This window comes from Leptopilina heterotoma, unplaced genomic scaffold (assembly GCF_015476425.1).
Source record: "Leptopilina heterotoma isolate Lh14 unplaced genomic scaffold, ASM1547642v1 Lhet_13, whole genome shotgun sequence".
Classification (NCBI taxonomy): Eukaryota; Metazoa; Arthropoda; class Insecta; order Hymenoptera; family Figitidae; genus Leptopilina; species Leptopilina heterotoma.
Window position 1 is genome coordinate 1,324,136 of NW_025110848.1, and position 16,411 is coordinate 1,340,546.

General features: G+C 23.8%; 1 protein-coding gene across 9 annotated transcripts in view; it reads right to left on the reverse strand.

Moving 5' to 3' along the window:
* The window catches only part of LOC122512886 (hemicentin-1), a 349,783-nt gene that overhangs the window by 27,080 nt on the left and 306,292 nt on the right, over positions 1 to 16,411 (reverse strand). For 7 of the 9 annotated variants that reach the window (XM_043629017.1, XM_043629010.1, XM_043629016.1 and 4 more), the window contains 2 exons: positions 13,321 to 13,437; positions 9,817 to 9,938 (listed from right to left, as the gene is read on the reverse strand). In XM_043629017.1, coding sequence (XP_043484952.1) covers positions 9,817 to 9,938; positions 13,321 to 13,437 — 239 coding nt within the window. The remainder of the gene's footprint in view (positions 1 to 9,816; positions 9,939 to 13,320; positions 13,438 to 16,411) is intronic. The other 2 variants (XM_043629012.1, XM_043629011.1) reach the window with 1 other exon arrangement.

The window sequence follows — 16,411 nt, forward strand, 5'->3', positions numbered from 1 at the left end:
AAGCTTAACTAAATTCTTTTTTGCAAATAAATTTCTTCTAATTGGTAAAATTGTAATTTTCTTTTTTCTACTTGTGCTAATTAAGTATATTTCAGTTTTATTACGAAAAAATAACCAATTAAGCAAAAGTTTTATAAACAATTTTCAAGTCACGTTAATTTTTAACAAAATTTAAATTAAAACAACTTTTTTACATAAATCTTAGAAAATAAATTGATACCACTTGACTGGAATGAAAAAAATTTTTTTTATTGAAACTAATTAAGAAAAAATTGTTAGGTATTAATTTCATTTTCGCTCTATTTTATCATCTCTATAAAAAACAACAAACGTAAAAATAGAAAAATACAATATTCATAATTAATCTAAATTTAATTATTCTAATAAAAACTTGTACATTTGAGTGACATTTATATGCAAAAAAGCTCTAAATTGTGAAATATATTAATATAAAGCACAATTTCTCACTTTGGCGATTATCAAAAATAAATTAATATAACTTTAAGATAAAAGCGTGTTTGATATTGCTAGCAGCTCATTATAATATATATTAAATATTAATGATATATCGATAAAAAAGTGCTGTTCCATATTTGGAGATAAAAATATTTCTATTTTAATAATTAAAAATAACTAATTTAAGACAAATATATTAGCTGTTTAATGCGATAATCATAAACTTGATATTCTAGAAACCAGTTCACCAAACAGAGTTTTCTCTAACTTGATTAATAATCGAGATAATTGTATTTGAATTTAAATAGAGAATGTTACCTAACTACATACTCTATATTCCGTAGTACGCGTCAATGAAGATGTGAGAATTTGATATCCTGCGTTATTAGGACTAATTAAATTTTACTACACTGTATCATAAATATGTGTATCAGTTTAATTTCAAAGAAATTCATTAAATTAGAAATAAATATTTCGCGTATTTTAAAAATTAGTAAAGTGCTAATTAATATTTTTAATAATTTTAATTAATTATTTATTAACTGTTATAATACGTTATAATGAATTTTTCTATTTATGTGTCAGTAGTAAGAGTCAGTTTTGATCAGACGGACCCCAGGGGTAGAAATTATGTTTAGTCAGACAAAACTTAATAAGTTTTTTTAATTTTTCCACAAGTAGTAATAAAAGTCAGATTTTAAATCACTTTTACTACTTAATTATGATTAAAAAACATTTTGAACATTTTGACTGACTAAAGATGAGTTTTATTACCAATAAAGTCAATATAATTTGTCAATTTTACTCAACTAAAATATAAAATCTACAAAAAATTGTTTAGAGTGCAAAGGATAAGTAGTAAAGATAATGAGTTTGTATTTTATGGACTTAGTAGTATAGGCTAATATTAGTCAGATGATTTTATTCAAATGCAGATTTTTTTATTTTTAAGAAATTAGTAGTAAAAGACACGCTTAGTCAGACAGAACTTTTGAATTTTTGTACTAGAAGTAAAGGTACAATATATCTTACTTTGAAATTTGAATACTAGTAGTAAAAATTATGTTTACCCAGACAAAACGTAATAAATTTTTCTACAAGTAGTAAAAGTCAGTTTTGCTCAGACGGACATTGTTAATATTTGTTCAATTAATTGAATTTTTTACAAGTAGTAATAGTGCAGTATTAGTTTGACAGTATCAGTAGTAATTGACAATATTAGTCAGGCAATATAGTCAGACCTTACTCCCTTTTTTTTCCAAGTAGTAAAAGTACATTTTAGTCAGACGATGGCTGTCATAAATTTGTACGACGGGTGCTAGTAGTAAAAGTCAAGTTTAGTCAGACGTAAAAAAATTTTCATTTTGCGTACCAGTAGGAAAAGTGTAGTATTAGTCAGACGCTTCATGTTTTCTCTTTTTTGAAAAAAGTAGTATAGGTATTCTATAGTCAGACCTAATCTTTTTTTTTGCCTAAATTGTAAAAGCCAAGTATTTTTTGTTTATGAGTAGTAAAAACTAACATTAGTCAGACAATTTTTGTCAAACTTAAACTATTGTACTTTTGATGCTATTTTTAAAATAGTAAAAGTAGTTTTTAGTACGAAGTAAATTGTTAAGTGCTACATTGTTTGTTCTAGTAGAACATGTCAATTTTAGTCAGACATCCCCATAAATTGGTAGAATTTTCGAGAAATTGAAAATTAAAAATAAATTCAATTATGTTTCACAATTTTTAAAAATTCTCTTCAAAAATTTCAATTTTCTTTATAAATAATAAAATTCTTATCCAAAATTCTATTATTTTCAAAAATTATAATCAAATTCTTGGCAAAATTTCAATTATTTTCAAAAATTTTCATCAATTCAATGATTTTCAAAATCGAATATTTTAATAAAATTTTCCAAAGGAATTCGAATATTTAAGAAAATTTTAATAAAATTCTACGCAAAACATTTAATTATTTTCATAAAATAATAAAAATTTCACAGCAAATCAATTGTGTACAAATTTTCTATAAATTTTTTCAAAATATAACTCAATTATTTTTATATTAAATAACATTTTTACAAGGATTCAATTATTTTTCTAAATAATAACATTCTTTTTAGGAATTTAATTGTTTTCATAAATAATACTCATCGCAGAATTTAAATTATTTTTAATTTTAAAAATGAAAAACGAATTTCAATTAAAAACAAATGAATTTGAAAATTCTCAAAAAAACTTTTTCGAAAATTATTAAAAATAATGGATTCACAGAAAAATTTTAGTTAACACTAAACAAAAATTTAATTTTTGAAAATTTAATAATTATAACATTCTTTATGAGAATTGAATTTTAAGAAACATTTAATTAATAAATTATTTATTCTTGTAATTAAAGAATTGAATTCTAGTAGAATTTTCTAACAAAAATTGATTTAAAAATGAATTTTAGTTAAAATTTAAGATAATAATTGAATATATTAATATCATTATAACGTGAATTTTTAGAAATAATTGAATTTTGAAATTAATTTTTTTGAAAAAGTGTAATTGAATTTTTTTTATATTATTTGAAGTTTTTATTTTCTAATATATATTTAATTGAAGAATTTATGAATAATTGAAATTTGTAAAATTCAACATTGTACATAAATGGATTTTGAAAATTGTCGAAGAACTTTTTTCATAAATTTCTTCTAAATAATTCAATTATTTTCATAAATAAGAAAATTTTTTACAGGGACTCAATTATTTTTGTAAATAAAATTCTTTTTAGGATTTGAATTATTTTCATAAATAATAAAACTCAATGCTGAATTTCAATTATTTTTCATACAATTTTAATAGAATTCCTCGAAAAATGTAATTGTTCCTTTAACATTTTTATTAAAATTCGTCAAAAGAATTAAAATATTAAAAAATTTGTTGATAAAATTCTTTATCAGAATTTAATTAGGTATTCAATAAATTATTTTTTTTATTTAAATAATTGAATAGTACAATTTTTTAATAAAAATTGATTTAGAAATGAATTTCTCTTAAAATTTAGTATAATATTCTTAAAAAATACAATAATGATTTTATCAATTTGCCATCTTTAATTAATATAAAACATGAAGATATGACTCGGAGTAATCGATTTCTTCATGTTTTAGTTATAAAAAAATTAAATTAATACTTATAAGTAAAATGTTCTCTTATTTGACTCGGACTGGTTATATTTTTGACAGCAATTTGTCCGTAATTTTTCATTTTTGGTCCGCAAACTCCGTATATTTAAATACTTTCACTGGTTCGAACACTGTTACTAATTTAAATTAATTAGAGGTGTGCAAAAAGCTCGAAAAGCCGAGCCGAGCCGGGCCGCAATTTTTTCGAGTCGAGCCGAGCCGAGCCCGAGCCGGGCTCGATGTATCGGGTACCCGAAATTTTCGAGTACCCGAAACATTCGGGTACCCGAATTCACTCGAGTACTCGAATATTTCGGGTGCTCGAATGAATTCGGGTAACCGAAATTTTCGAGTACTCAATTTAATTCGAGCTTTTAAATTAAAAAAATTTTTTTTTTGAAAAAAAAAAAATTTAATTAAAAATTAATGTAGAAAATTTTGGATTTTCTCAAGGGCTCGAATCAAATCGAGTACTCGAAAATTTCGAGTACCCGAAAGTTTCGGGTACCCGAAAAATTCGAGTACCCGAAATTATTCGAGCTTTTTATAAAGCTCGGCTCGGCCCGAGCTCGGCTCGAGCTCGAACTGAATAGGCTCGGCTCGGCTCGACTCGAAAAATGAAAAGCTCGAAAATACCCGCTCGAGCTTCGGGTTTCGAGCTTTTTGCACACCTCTAAAATTAATTATATTTATTTAAATGATATAAACAACTTTTGCCTAAAATTTGTCCTATAAATCAAATGTAAAATTTAATTACACAATAATACAAAGTTGTTGTTGTTGTTATTGTTGTTGTTTATATTATTTCAATTCTTTCTAATTAAAAATTACTAAAATTTAGTAGAATTCATGTAGAAATTCTATAGAATTATTCTAGTGATATTGTTTAGAATATTCACCAGAATTTATATAGAATTATTCCAGTGAAATTCTATATAGAACTTTTTCAGCTGAGTCAGTAGAATAGGTCGTCCTATAGTCAGACACAATGCGCAATATTGGATTCAGTAGTAAAAATATACTAATATAGTCAGACAGAGGATTTAAATTTTTTTCCAGACAGGTACAGATAGGTTTTCCAGATAGGTAGATATATTTTTTTCCCTTTTAAAAATAATAGTAGAGAGACTTTTCAAGAAAGAAACTTGAAAAATTCGTCTGAATTCAAGTAATTAAGATGAGTAGTCAATTAGGATCCTTCAATAAGAGGTCTAACGAAGAAGAACAACAAACTATAATTGATGAAAATTTTCGAAAGGTACATACATGCGTTACATTTATGTACTTAACAAGTTTCATTTTCAGCCGAGCGTGGCCTAGTTGAATAGGTTAAGGGTTCCTGTTTCTGGCAATCGAATCAAGTGGGCGGTGGAAAGTGAATGAAGCAAAGGGTCACCCAACTTGGGCAGACGTTAATGCAACCCTCTTCAATTCTGCAGCCTCTCTCTCTCTCTCTCTTTTCCTCTCTCTATCGCTTACTTTTCTCTCTTACTCTCTCGCTCTCTCTTGTTATATTTTTCTCTCAGTCTCTCTCTCTCCTTCTCTTATAAGAGAAAGAGAGACTGAGAGAGAAAAATATAGCTAGAGAGAAAGAGAACGAAAGAGAAAGTGAGAGAGACGAGGAAGAAGAGTGAAAGAGAGAATGATGGAGAGAGAGAGAGAGAGAATGAGAGTCATGTACCCCTTTACCTTTGCAATACCCTTGGCCCCTCTTCTCATTTCTCCATATATACCACTTTAGAATTGCAAGCATCTCTTGCTCCTCTCTCTCTCTCTCTCTCTCTCTCTCTCTCTCTCTCTTTCTCTCCTCTGCTACCGTATACTATTTTCACCACTCCACTCTCATAATGCGATTATTTCACGGTGACTTTACTCCCGGCTTCAAGGATGTCTGAGAGTTCGTGAGATTTCAAATATTACCGAGTCATTTATCACGGTTCGCCAAATGAGTTAGACCCTTTTAAGAGAGGAGTTACTTATCTTTGTTTATATAGTACGCATATACACTTCACGATTTGCAGTGGAAATATTTATTTAAAAACTGATAAATATAATTGCTGATCATCCTAAAAAAATCGTTTCATCTTTCACTAAAAAAAAGCCATATAAGACTCGAACAACACTGCAAAATTCACATGAATAGACTGCAATTTTTATTTTATCAAAATTCTTTTTATCTAATAAAAGTTAATTACAATTTCTTTGATTCGAAATTATTATATTGAATTACAATTTCTTAGAATCAAAATTATTAATATTTTATTACAATTTCTTTGAATCGAAAGTATTATTGAATTACAATTTCTTCGAATCAAAATCATTATCGAATTACAATGTCTTTGAATCGAAATTATTATTGAATAATAATTCGAGAACAGAATTATTATAATTATTAACATATATCTATAGAATATCGTCTATGAAAATTAACAATTCAATAACTATATTTTTGCTGTAAGATAAAAAGTATAATGTGAACTTTGAGAAAAATGGAATTGTCTGTCATTGAATAGTAATGATATTTCCTTTTTCCCCAAACTCACTACTATTTATTTATGTATAATTTGTCGTAAGAAAATTGTGTGACATTAAAAATGAAAGATTTGCATATTTTACAAGTTTGATAATACACTGAGAAAATATTATATTCGATTCAAGTAAAAAAATATTTTTAAGTGATTTTGTTTAATTGAAATTAGTTTGTAAGCTTCATTCCAATATATAAAAAATATTTTTTTTGCTTTGATTAAAAAATAATATTTTTTTGAATAGTAATGTTTAATTCAAACATATTTTTTGTCTTGGTTTAAACAAAAAATATGTTTAAAAATTTTATGCTTGATTTAAATTTAAAAATTGATTATAAATCATTTAAATTCAACCATGAATTATGTTTAAATCAAATATATTATTTCTATACATGAACCAAAAAATATGTTTAAATTAAACTTAAATTTGTTTGACTGTATAGCAAAAATATTTTAAGTTTGATTTAAACAAAATTTGTTTGAATCAAATAAATCGTTTTCTCAGTGTATTTTCGTTTGTTTCTTCCAATATATTAAATATAAAGTTCATTATCGTTTTCTGTTAAAATTCGAGAGAAATATTTAATCATACATTACTATCAATCACAACTGTCAATTTCAAGTCATCGAATATTATGATTAATCACAACATCCGTAATGATTGATTCTTATACACATATATATATTAGTAAAGACATCAGGATGAAATTATTTTGACATTCATGAAAAGTGATCGAAAGAGTTTCGATTTTTAATATTTAATGAAACATCTATTTTTTATATTTACATCCATTATTTATTATCTACTCTGTATAATTTTTAAATATATTTTTTCTTTAAATTTTGAATTTTCCTTTCCATTTTTCATATTTATATATTTTATGTACAATTCTTTATATTTATCTAATATTTCTAGATTATTTGTATTTTTAAGTTATTTCAATATTTATCATTGTTGAATATGAATGAAATTTCCGATTTTCTAAATGGACAGTAATTTATTATTCTATTAGTATATATATATGTATATACATAAAAGAACCAAAAAATAATTAATACGGTTAATTAAGTCCTTCCGCTCTAATTAGAAAAATTATTTTTTAAAAGAATGAAAAAGAAGTCGATAAACGAGTTTCTTAATCTACGGTGAAATAATATTTAATGGAATTTTCTAGATGACTTTTTCGCCTTGACTTAAAGGATTTCTCAAGATCTCTCTTTAGTTTTCCTTTAGACAATAGGAATGGAGTATCGGTTTCTCACTTAGTGCTTCTCTCTCACAATGCTATTTCTTTTCGGTACTCTCTTATCAGACTGACCGAATGGCTTTACTTTCAGATAAAAGGTTATCCAATATTCTGTGCGTTTAGAAAAATGTTGTCATTCCTGTTACAGTTTGATAAAAATCAGAGAAAAACATATTTTTTATTTCCTTTTCATCTCAAAAGTTAAAAATGTACCAAAAAAAAGTTACAATAAAAAGAAACGAAATTCTTTTCTACAATAGTAATTTCGTTTTTTTTATGTTTTTTTGGTTATTAGATTTTTACCCATTAAATGTTTTGTCTGAATAAAATTTTACTTAAAAGTATAAATTAAATTTTTTTCATAACTATAAAACATGTAGATATCGATCGATTGATCGATATGATCGATTTCTTCATTTTTTATAATAATTAAAAATGGCAAATTGATAAAATCATTATTTTATATTATAAGAATATTGTACTTCTTCAAAATTATTTTCATCATTTCAATTCAATTATTATTTTTAAGAATTTTTCACTAAAATTTTTCTTTCAATCAATTAATTTTCGAATAAATACTTCGACAATTTTCAAAATCAATTTATTTACAATATTCAATTTTACAAATTTCAATTATTCGTAAATTCTTCAATTAAATATATATTAGAAAATAAAACCGTCAAATAATATACAAGAAAATTCAATTACACTTTTTCAAAAAAATGAATTTCAAAATTAAATAGTTTCTAAAAATTCACGCTATAATGCTTTTAATATTTAATTATTATCTAAAATTTTCACTGAAATTCATTTTTAAATCAATTTTTAATAGAAAATTGTAGTAGAATTTAATTATTTAAATACATGAATAAATAATTTATTGAATATTTAAATGTTTCTTAAAATTCAAATTCTGATAAAGAATTTTATCAACAAATTTTTAAACAATTGAATTCGTTTGATGATTTTTATTGAAATTTTTAATAATAATTACATATATCGAGGAATTCGATTAAAAGTTTATTAAAAATAATTGAAATTCTGCGATGAGTTTTAATATTTTTGAAAATAATTAAATTTCTAAAGAGAATTTTATTATTTAAAAAAATAATTGAATCCTTGTAAGAATTTTATTATTTAGAAAAATAATTGAATTATATTGCGAAGAAATTCATAAAAAATTTGCAAATAATTTAATTTTTGCAAAATTTTTATTATTCTATGAAAATAATTAAATGTTGGGGTAGAATTTTATTAAAATTTTTATAAATAATTGAATTTTTTGGAAAATTTTATTAAAATAATAGGTATATTAAAAATGATTGAATTGAGGAAATTTTTTGAAAATAATTGTAATTTTGCCAAGAATTTTATTAAAATTTTTCGAAATAATTGAATTTCGGAGAAGAATTTTATTATTTTTTATAAAGATAATTGAAATTTTGAAGAGAATTTAAAAAATTTTTTTTAACATAATTGAATTTCTGCGAAGAATATTATTACTTTTGAAAATAATTGAATTTTGCAATTATTTGTAACTTCTCTGAAATTCTCCAAATTATATCGTACAATTGACGAATTTTTTTGTCCTTTTTTAATCAATTTAAGGACTTTACGGATAAAATCTAAGAAGCCGGAGTTTGAAACAATTGATCCAAAAATAATTTTGAACGTTTAGGCTGACCAGAACTAAGGTTCTCTACTAATATAAATGTTTAGGACAAATTATAATCATTTTTTACTACTGCAACTAAATTTTACTGAAAACAGTACTATTGTTACTGAAAACATGTGAAAAAATACGGGACCTAAAGAAATCGTCTGATCAAAAGTGATTTATACTACTGATTTCCGTCTAACAAAAAATTGTGAATAATTTTTTCCGATCTAGAACCATACTTTTACTATTGTTTTGAAATCGATAAAAATTTAGCAAATTGTTATAGTAAATTAGCTAAATTGTAGAATACTGTATGTTAAAAAAACAAATTTTCTCTTTTTAGAAAATTAGTTAAACTTTAGATAAAGAAAAAAAGGTTTAAAATACACTGAACATAAAAGGAACCGAACAACTCTGTTTGAACAGTTTAGCTTTACGATTATGAGTTAATTAAACTAGATTGTTATTTCATCGCCTTTCATAATACCGACATAATCGAATTTTACCACCAAAGAATTTAAACCAGTCGCATTTAATGCCCTTGGCATGGATTATTATTATTATATGATTACATATTATTTGTTCATCTTATATATTTTAAATGAATTTTTCTTTCAATCTCGATTACGACTAACAATAATAAACACGCTTCGCACTTTTTGCTTATTGTAAAAAAAAATCTCTTGCCAACTAATACTGAAAAACATGCAAAAACTGAACTCAACAAGAAACGTTATGAAAAATAATTTTCTCCCTTTATCACTCACCTTATTGGGCGGAGTCTGTATCCCATGAAATGGTAAGTTTTCGTAAAATGTTTTCGTATCGGGATCGGTCATTCCTTCTGACAGGCTACCCATGTGATTGCTATTTGTCGTTTGATTCGGATCTGAAATATTATTAAGAAAACAAAATAAATCAAATTATTTATCAATTTATTTATTTAAAATCTTATATTACTATTTGCTTTCTTATAGTATATTCCCCCCTCTTTCTTTTCTTGTGTTTTATTATTAATTTTAATCTTTTAACAAAATTACTAACTATTCTTTTGTCTTTTGTTTATCTTAATAATAATTTAAACATTTAAAAAATATTTTTAAAATCAAGTAAATAAAATAGGTGCATATGAATTTTTTTTTGGGAAATATTTTGGTTTAAAGAATATTTAATTAAAGAAATATATATATATATATGTGAAATGGAAACATTTCGAGTTTTGAATGATGTAAATATCCTGAATGTGAACTAGTGACTGAATATATTATGGATAACGAATAATTTACTGTCATTGATTACACCCGGAAAGTGTCAATACGAATTAGCATTCTAATTAACCTCTTTTGCACAACTGGAAATGGAAACGAGCTCGTCATCACTTAAAAGCAATTAAGTTGAAAATTGATTCATTACAGATTCTATTTTTTAATGAATATTTTAATTATATCGAAAATATGAAAAATAAAAATGTATATTTCGATATTTGTTAATTTACTATCATCACGCATTGGAATAAAAAGAGATTATTTTATTTTTCTTCTTTATGAAATTTCTCAATTAGTGTCAAATATTTTTGAAATATTGTTTTGTAAACATTCATGAAACTTAATTTCCAATCAAACAGTATATTTTAATATTTTTAATGTTTGTAAATATTTTTTATTTAGAATATTAATGAACATAAACTTTTCAAAAAAAAAGAAATAAATTGAATAATATGTGGATGATTATTCTTAAGGTGCTAATTTTGTATTTTCATTTTTCTACTTATTTATTTACTTCAATTTATTTATACATTTGAAATTATACTGTTTTTGCTTTTGAAAATTATTTTGGTTATTGGGTTAATTTTTGTCAAAACAATATGAGTATAAACAAAAGTAATGAGTAAACAAAAGTTAATTGAATGTCATAATTTTGTATTTCAGAGGTGAAAAAAAAGAAATTAAATTTTAAATTCGTTTTGGTGATAGGATTAAGAATTTAATTCTCAACACTTACACCAATTAAACGTTGCATTTTAATAGACATTACAATTTTTTTATCAATAAGAAGTTCTATCATTAAAGTTTACATTTCCAACAAAATAAATTTGAAATTTATTATTTTTGTTTCAATAAAATATTCTAACGCATTTTTAAAAAATATTAACTCTTTTTTTGATAATTTGTCGATTTTGAAGTTCACTTTTATCATAAGGTTGTAAATTCAATTGTAATGAATCATTGAATTTTGCAGTTTTGCAACTTTAATTTTTAAAAATAATTTAATTTTAGTTGTTTAGAATATTCAATTTTAATGAATAATTGAATTTTGCAAGTGTTACAACTGCAATTTTTATAAATAATAGAATTTAGCATTTTTTTAGCTTTAATTTTTAAAGCTTTTTTGGTTGCCTTAAATATTCAGTTTTTAAAAACAATTGAATTTCTAAAGTATTACAATTGCAATTTCATAAATAACTAAATTATGCAGTTTTGAAATTTTAATTTTTGAATTTTTGTTGTTTTGAATATTCAATTTTTAAGAACAATTGAATTTTGCAGTTTTGCAAATTTAATTTTTAAAGGTAATTGAAATTTAGTTGTTTTGAATATTCTATTTTTAAGAATAATTGAATTTTTAAAGTGTTACAACTGCAATTTTTATAAATAACTGAATTTAGCCGTTTTGCAATTTTAATTTTTGAATTTTGTTTGTTTTCAATATTCAATTTTCAAGAATAATTGAATTTTGCAATTCTTACAACTGCAATTTTTATAAATAATTGAATTTTGCAGTTCTTAAGTTTTAATTTTTGAATGTTGGTTGTTTTGAATATTCAGTTTTTAAGAATAATTGAATTTTGGAAGAAAATTCCAATTTTTATAAATAACTGAATTTTGAAGTTTGAAAATTTTAATTATTGAAGTTTTTTTGTTATTAATATTCAATTCTCAAAAATAATTGCATTTTTGCAATTATTACAACTGCAGTTTTTATAAATAATTGAATTTTGCAGTTCTTAAATTTAAATTTTTTAATTTTGGTTGTTGTGAAGATTCAATTTTTAAGAATAATTTAATTTTGGAAGTATTACAATTGCAATTTTTATAAATAACTAAATTCGAAAGTTTAAAAATTTTAATTTTTGAATTCTGTGTGTTTTTAATATTCAATTTTCAAGAACAATTGAATTTTACAATTATTATAACTGCAATTTTTATAAATAATTAAATTTTGCAGTTCTTAAATTTTAATTTTTGAATTTTGGTTGTTGTGAATATTCAATTTTTAAGAATAATTGAATTTTTGAAGTATATATATAAATAATTAAATTTTTCAAGTGTTGTAGTTAAATTTTCGAATAGAACTAAAGTTTAATTATAAGTTTAATTATGGAATGTTGGAAGAGTTGCAATTTCAATTTATATTTAAATAATTGAATTTCAGTAGGTTTTGAATTAAAATTTTTGAATATTTATTTCTAAAAAAATGTATATTTAGAATATTCTTTATTTTAATATATAATGTAACAAAATCTTAAATTTTCTTCTATTTTCGCTTCTCCTGATTTTTACTATGAAAATTGTCCATAATTATTATTGAGTTAATTGTTGTAAAGTTAATCAAAATATGAAAAATGTCACTTTCAGAAGAATCACCCACATAATTACAATTAGTAATTTTATACTATGAAAAATTATAGTATTATATTCTATTTTATTATAATTAATAAATAGAATTAGAATTATAAATTTATAATCAATAATATTAAAAAGATAATGCCGGAAGCTCGTTCATAGCCAAAAGGAGCACGAACAATGTATAATTAAAGTAAATAATAATAAAAATAATATTAATAGTAATCAATTAATAATTATAATATCACATAATATTGCCCCAATTACCCTTATTTGGGAGTAATGTATTATTATATAAATATTATATTATTATAATATAATATATAATATAATTTATATAAATAAAATATTTTATAATAAATATTTCATTACATTATAATATATCTACTATAAATTATAATCTACTTCGTTTGTCTCATTATAATTTACTAGTTATTATAAATATAATTTGTATCGAAATAATTATGAGATAATAATGAACATTTAGAAAGTATGCAAAAAAAAAAAAAAATTCATCATAATAACAATGAAAAATAAATTCGACTATATTTTATAAATACGAGCATTCATGCAATGTGCTTAATATAAAATGTTAAAAAATTAGAGAGTAGAAAATAAATTTTTTTTTTATGATAAAAATGAACATACCTGAACCGGGTTTTTTACGCTTACGAGAAACATTGGGCCTGGATTTGTTTAGATCTGTTGTTTTAAGAGCATCGTGCATGATCCTCTGTCGTGGCGCTATTCGCTTGTAAGTCACGGCTAAAGGAAAACACATAACACGAAAGGCCATCACAAAGACAGTCACAACACATAAAGCTTTGTCACATGCGCGCATATACACGCTACGACACATTTTTGGGTAAGATGAGAGAGACCAAAGTGACATTTTCTTCAACCCAAGTAACACTTAGCCGAAAAGCTTGTTGAACTTTATTGCCAGAGACTTTCGTGTTGTTAAAAATCATTCTCACGTTATACATATTTTTTTCTTTTTGCTCCTCTCCTCGAGACTTAAAATGAAATTCTTCGCTTCAAAGTTTTTAACATGAAGGACTAAAAAGGAGAAAAAGAGAAAATGAGAGAAAGAGGAGAGCGTATAGCCTAATATGTCGTGTTCGAGGGGGTCAAAAAAGAAACGCGATCGAATTCAATTTTTCGACACTACTGACGATGTGCTTTTTATTAAAACGGAACGAAAGAGTAATAGAGAGTAAGAGAAAAACGGAGAATGAGAAAAATAGAGTAAGAGAGAGAGAGAGAGAGAGAGAGAGAGAGAGAGAGAGAGGGGGGGGGAGAGACCGTTGAAGTAGCAAAATAAGCTAAAGTTACTGCCGCTAGACTGGCAAAATTCGGTACTGCATGAAAAGGCCTCTACACTGCAGGTTTTGCTATTTCAGCGATAATCCAACTTTCACCGAGAGAGGTAAAGGCTTCGGGGAAAAAATTGGAAAACGATTAAAGTACATTTCGTTCAGTTAAGCTCTCATTTTTATTTTAATATTTTTCCAAGTTGCCATTTCAAATATTTTGCGCTTTTGAAACGAGAAGAGAAAAAAAGGAATTACTTTTATAATACGTATTTGATAGAGAAAGAGAGAGATGAAAAAAAGTCACGATAAGAATGAATTAAAAATTATCTTTCTTAAGAAATTAAATTAAATTATACAAACAAAAAATTAATAAGATGGGATTAAAATGTGCGGCAGTAGAGTTCAACTTGTTACTTGGCTTGAAATCTGTCTTCTTATTTTTTGTTTTAAAAATAAAAGAAATTAAAGAAAAATTATAGAATATTAATAAACTGATGGAGGAAATAAAGGAAATGGAATTGTTGTTTTAAGAGAGGAAATCGTAAATATGAAAGGAGAATAGTAGTCCAAAGGGTCGATTATGTTATTTCTCTTCTCTTCCTTTTCGATTTCCATTTCCACTTTCATTTTAATTAATTTGCACTTTTAATAATTTTTATTTTCCCTTTTCGCTTTTGACTTTACTTTAATTAATTTTCGAGTATTTTTTCACTTCCACTTTAAAAATTTCCCTTTCCACTTTCACTTTAATTTATTTCCCCCTCTCTTTCAAAGAGGAAATAAAAGTGAAAATTAATTAAAGTTTTTTGATTTTTTTTTCATTAAGTAAATTTTTACTTACCTTTCAAAGTAGAGAGGAAAGTGAGAATTTTATAATCTTCACTTCTCTTTTCATTTTCACTTTCATTAATTTTCACTTTTCTTTGCACTTAGAAAGGAGAATGAAAATTAATTTAAAGTTAAAGTGGAAATTTTTTAAAGGGCACGTAATAGTGGAAAGAAAATTAACAATCAAAAGTGAAAATTAAAATAGAAAAGGGAAGTGAAAATTAATTTAAGTGAAATTGAAGCTTATTTTCCTTGACTTGAAAAAAAATTATACTTTTAGTTATGAAACAAAAATCTTTAGTTTGTGACATAACAATTTTGTACTTTCGGTATAAGTAGTAAAAAGTAGTTTAAGTCAGACAAAAATATATAAATTTATAATTGTATGAAACCTACGATTTTTTTAATTCAGTAGTAAAAATCAGTGGTAGTCAGACGAGACCTAATATATATCTTTTTTAATTTTGAATTAGTAGTCAAAATATTTATTGTTCTACACGAAGTGAAATTTTTTAGCATTTTTGTCATTAATAGTAGGAACTAGTTTTAGTCAAACGACATTTTTTGTATTAATAAAAACTTAGTGAAAGTCGTTTAAAGTAATATTCATTGTAATATTTTTCGATTCAGTAGTAAAAGTCAGTAATAGTCAGACAATGCACAATATATATTTTTAAATTTGAATTAGTAGTCAAAATATTTGTTCAAAACGAAATGAAATTTTTTTTATTTTTTGTCATTAGTAGTAGGAAGCAGTTTTAGTCAGACATAAGTAAAAAACGAAATTGTTTTATATTTATAAAAATTAGTAGTGAGTGTCGTTTATAGTAAGAATAATTTTCTAATAAAATAATGTACATCTGATACATTTAGAATCAGTAGTAAAAAGTAATTTAAGTCAGACGAAAATGTTAAAAAATCATTTTATTTTCAACATGAGTAGTAAAAACTAGTTATAGTCAGACAAAATTAGAAAAATTTATCGTATCAAGTCGATTCAGCAGTAAAAGTCAATAAATTCTTAAACTTTTTGGTGTTAGTAGTAAGGACTAGCCATGGTCAGACAGAAATTGTTTAAAATTTTAGTTTTAGAAGTATGAACCAATTTTGGTCAGACAAAAAATTTAAATTTAAATTTAAATGAAATGTAAATTTTAATTTAATTACATTGTAATTTCACATTGTCAAAAATTATTTTAGGAAATTAATAATAATATTTGTTTTTCATTCTATATTACATTAATAAAATTCTATATACATTTTTAGTCAATATTTATAGAAAACTGTGTGTTGTATATATTGGAAAATTGTACAATTTTTTCTTTTAAAAAAAAATTCTTTACCAATTTTTTATTTTACTAAAATGTGTGTACTAATTGAATAAAGTTTGATTTAAAATAAATATCAAAAATAAAAATTTTCTAATTAAATGCTTCTATAAACTAAATATAAAAATGAAATTCAAACACGATATACATGTATATAATATATATCATAAATGGATAGCAAAAGAAAAATAAGGAAGCTTCGTAATATGTGTAATGGAAAGCCTTTAAAATTTATGCTTGCTATATTAATGCTCAATCGGATTTACA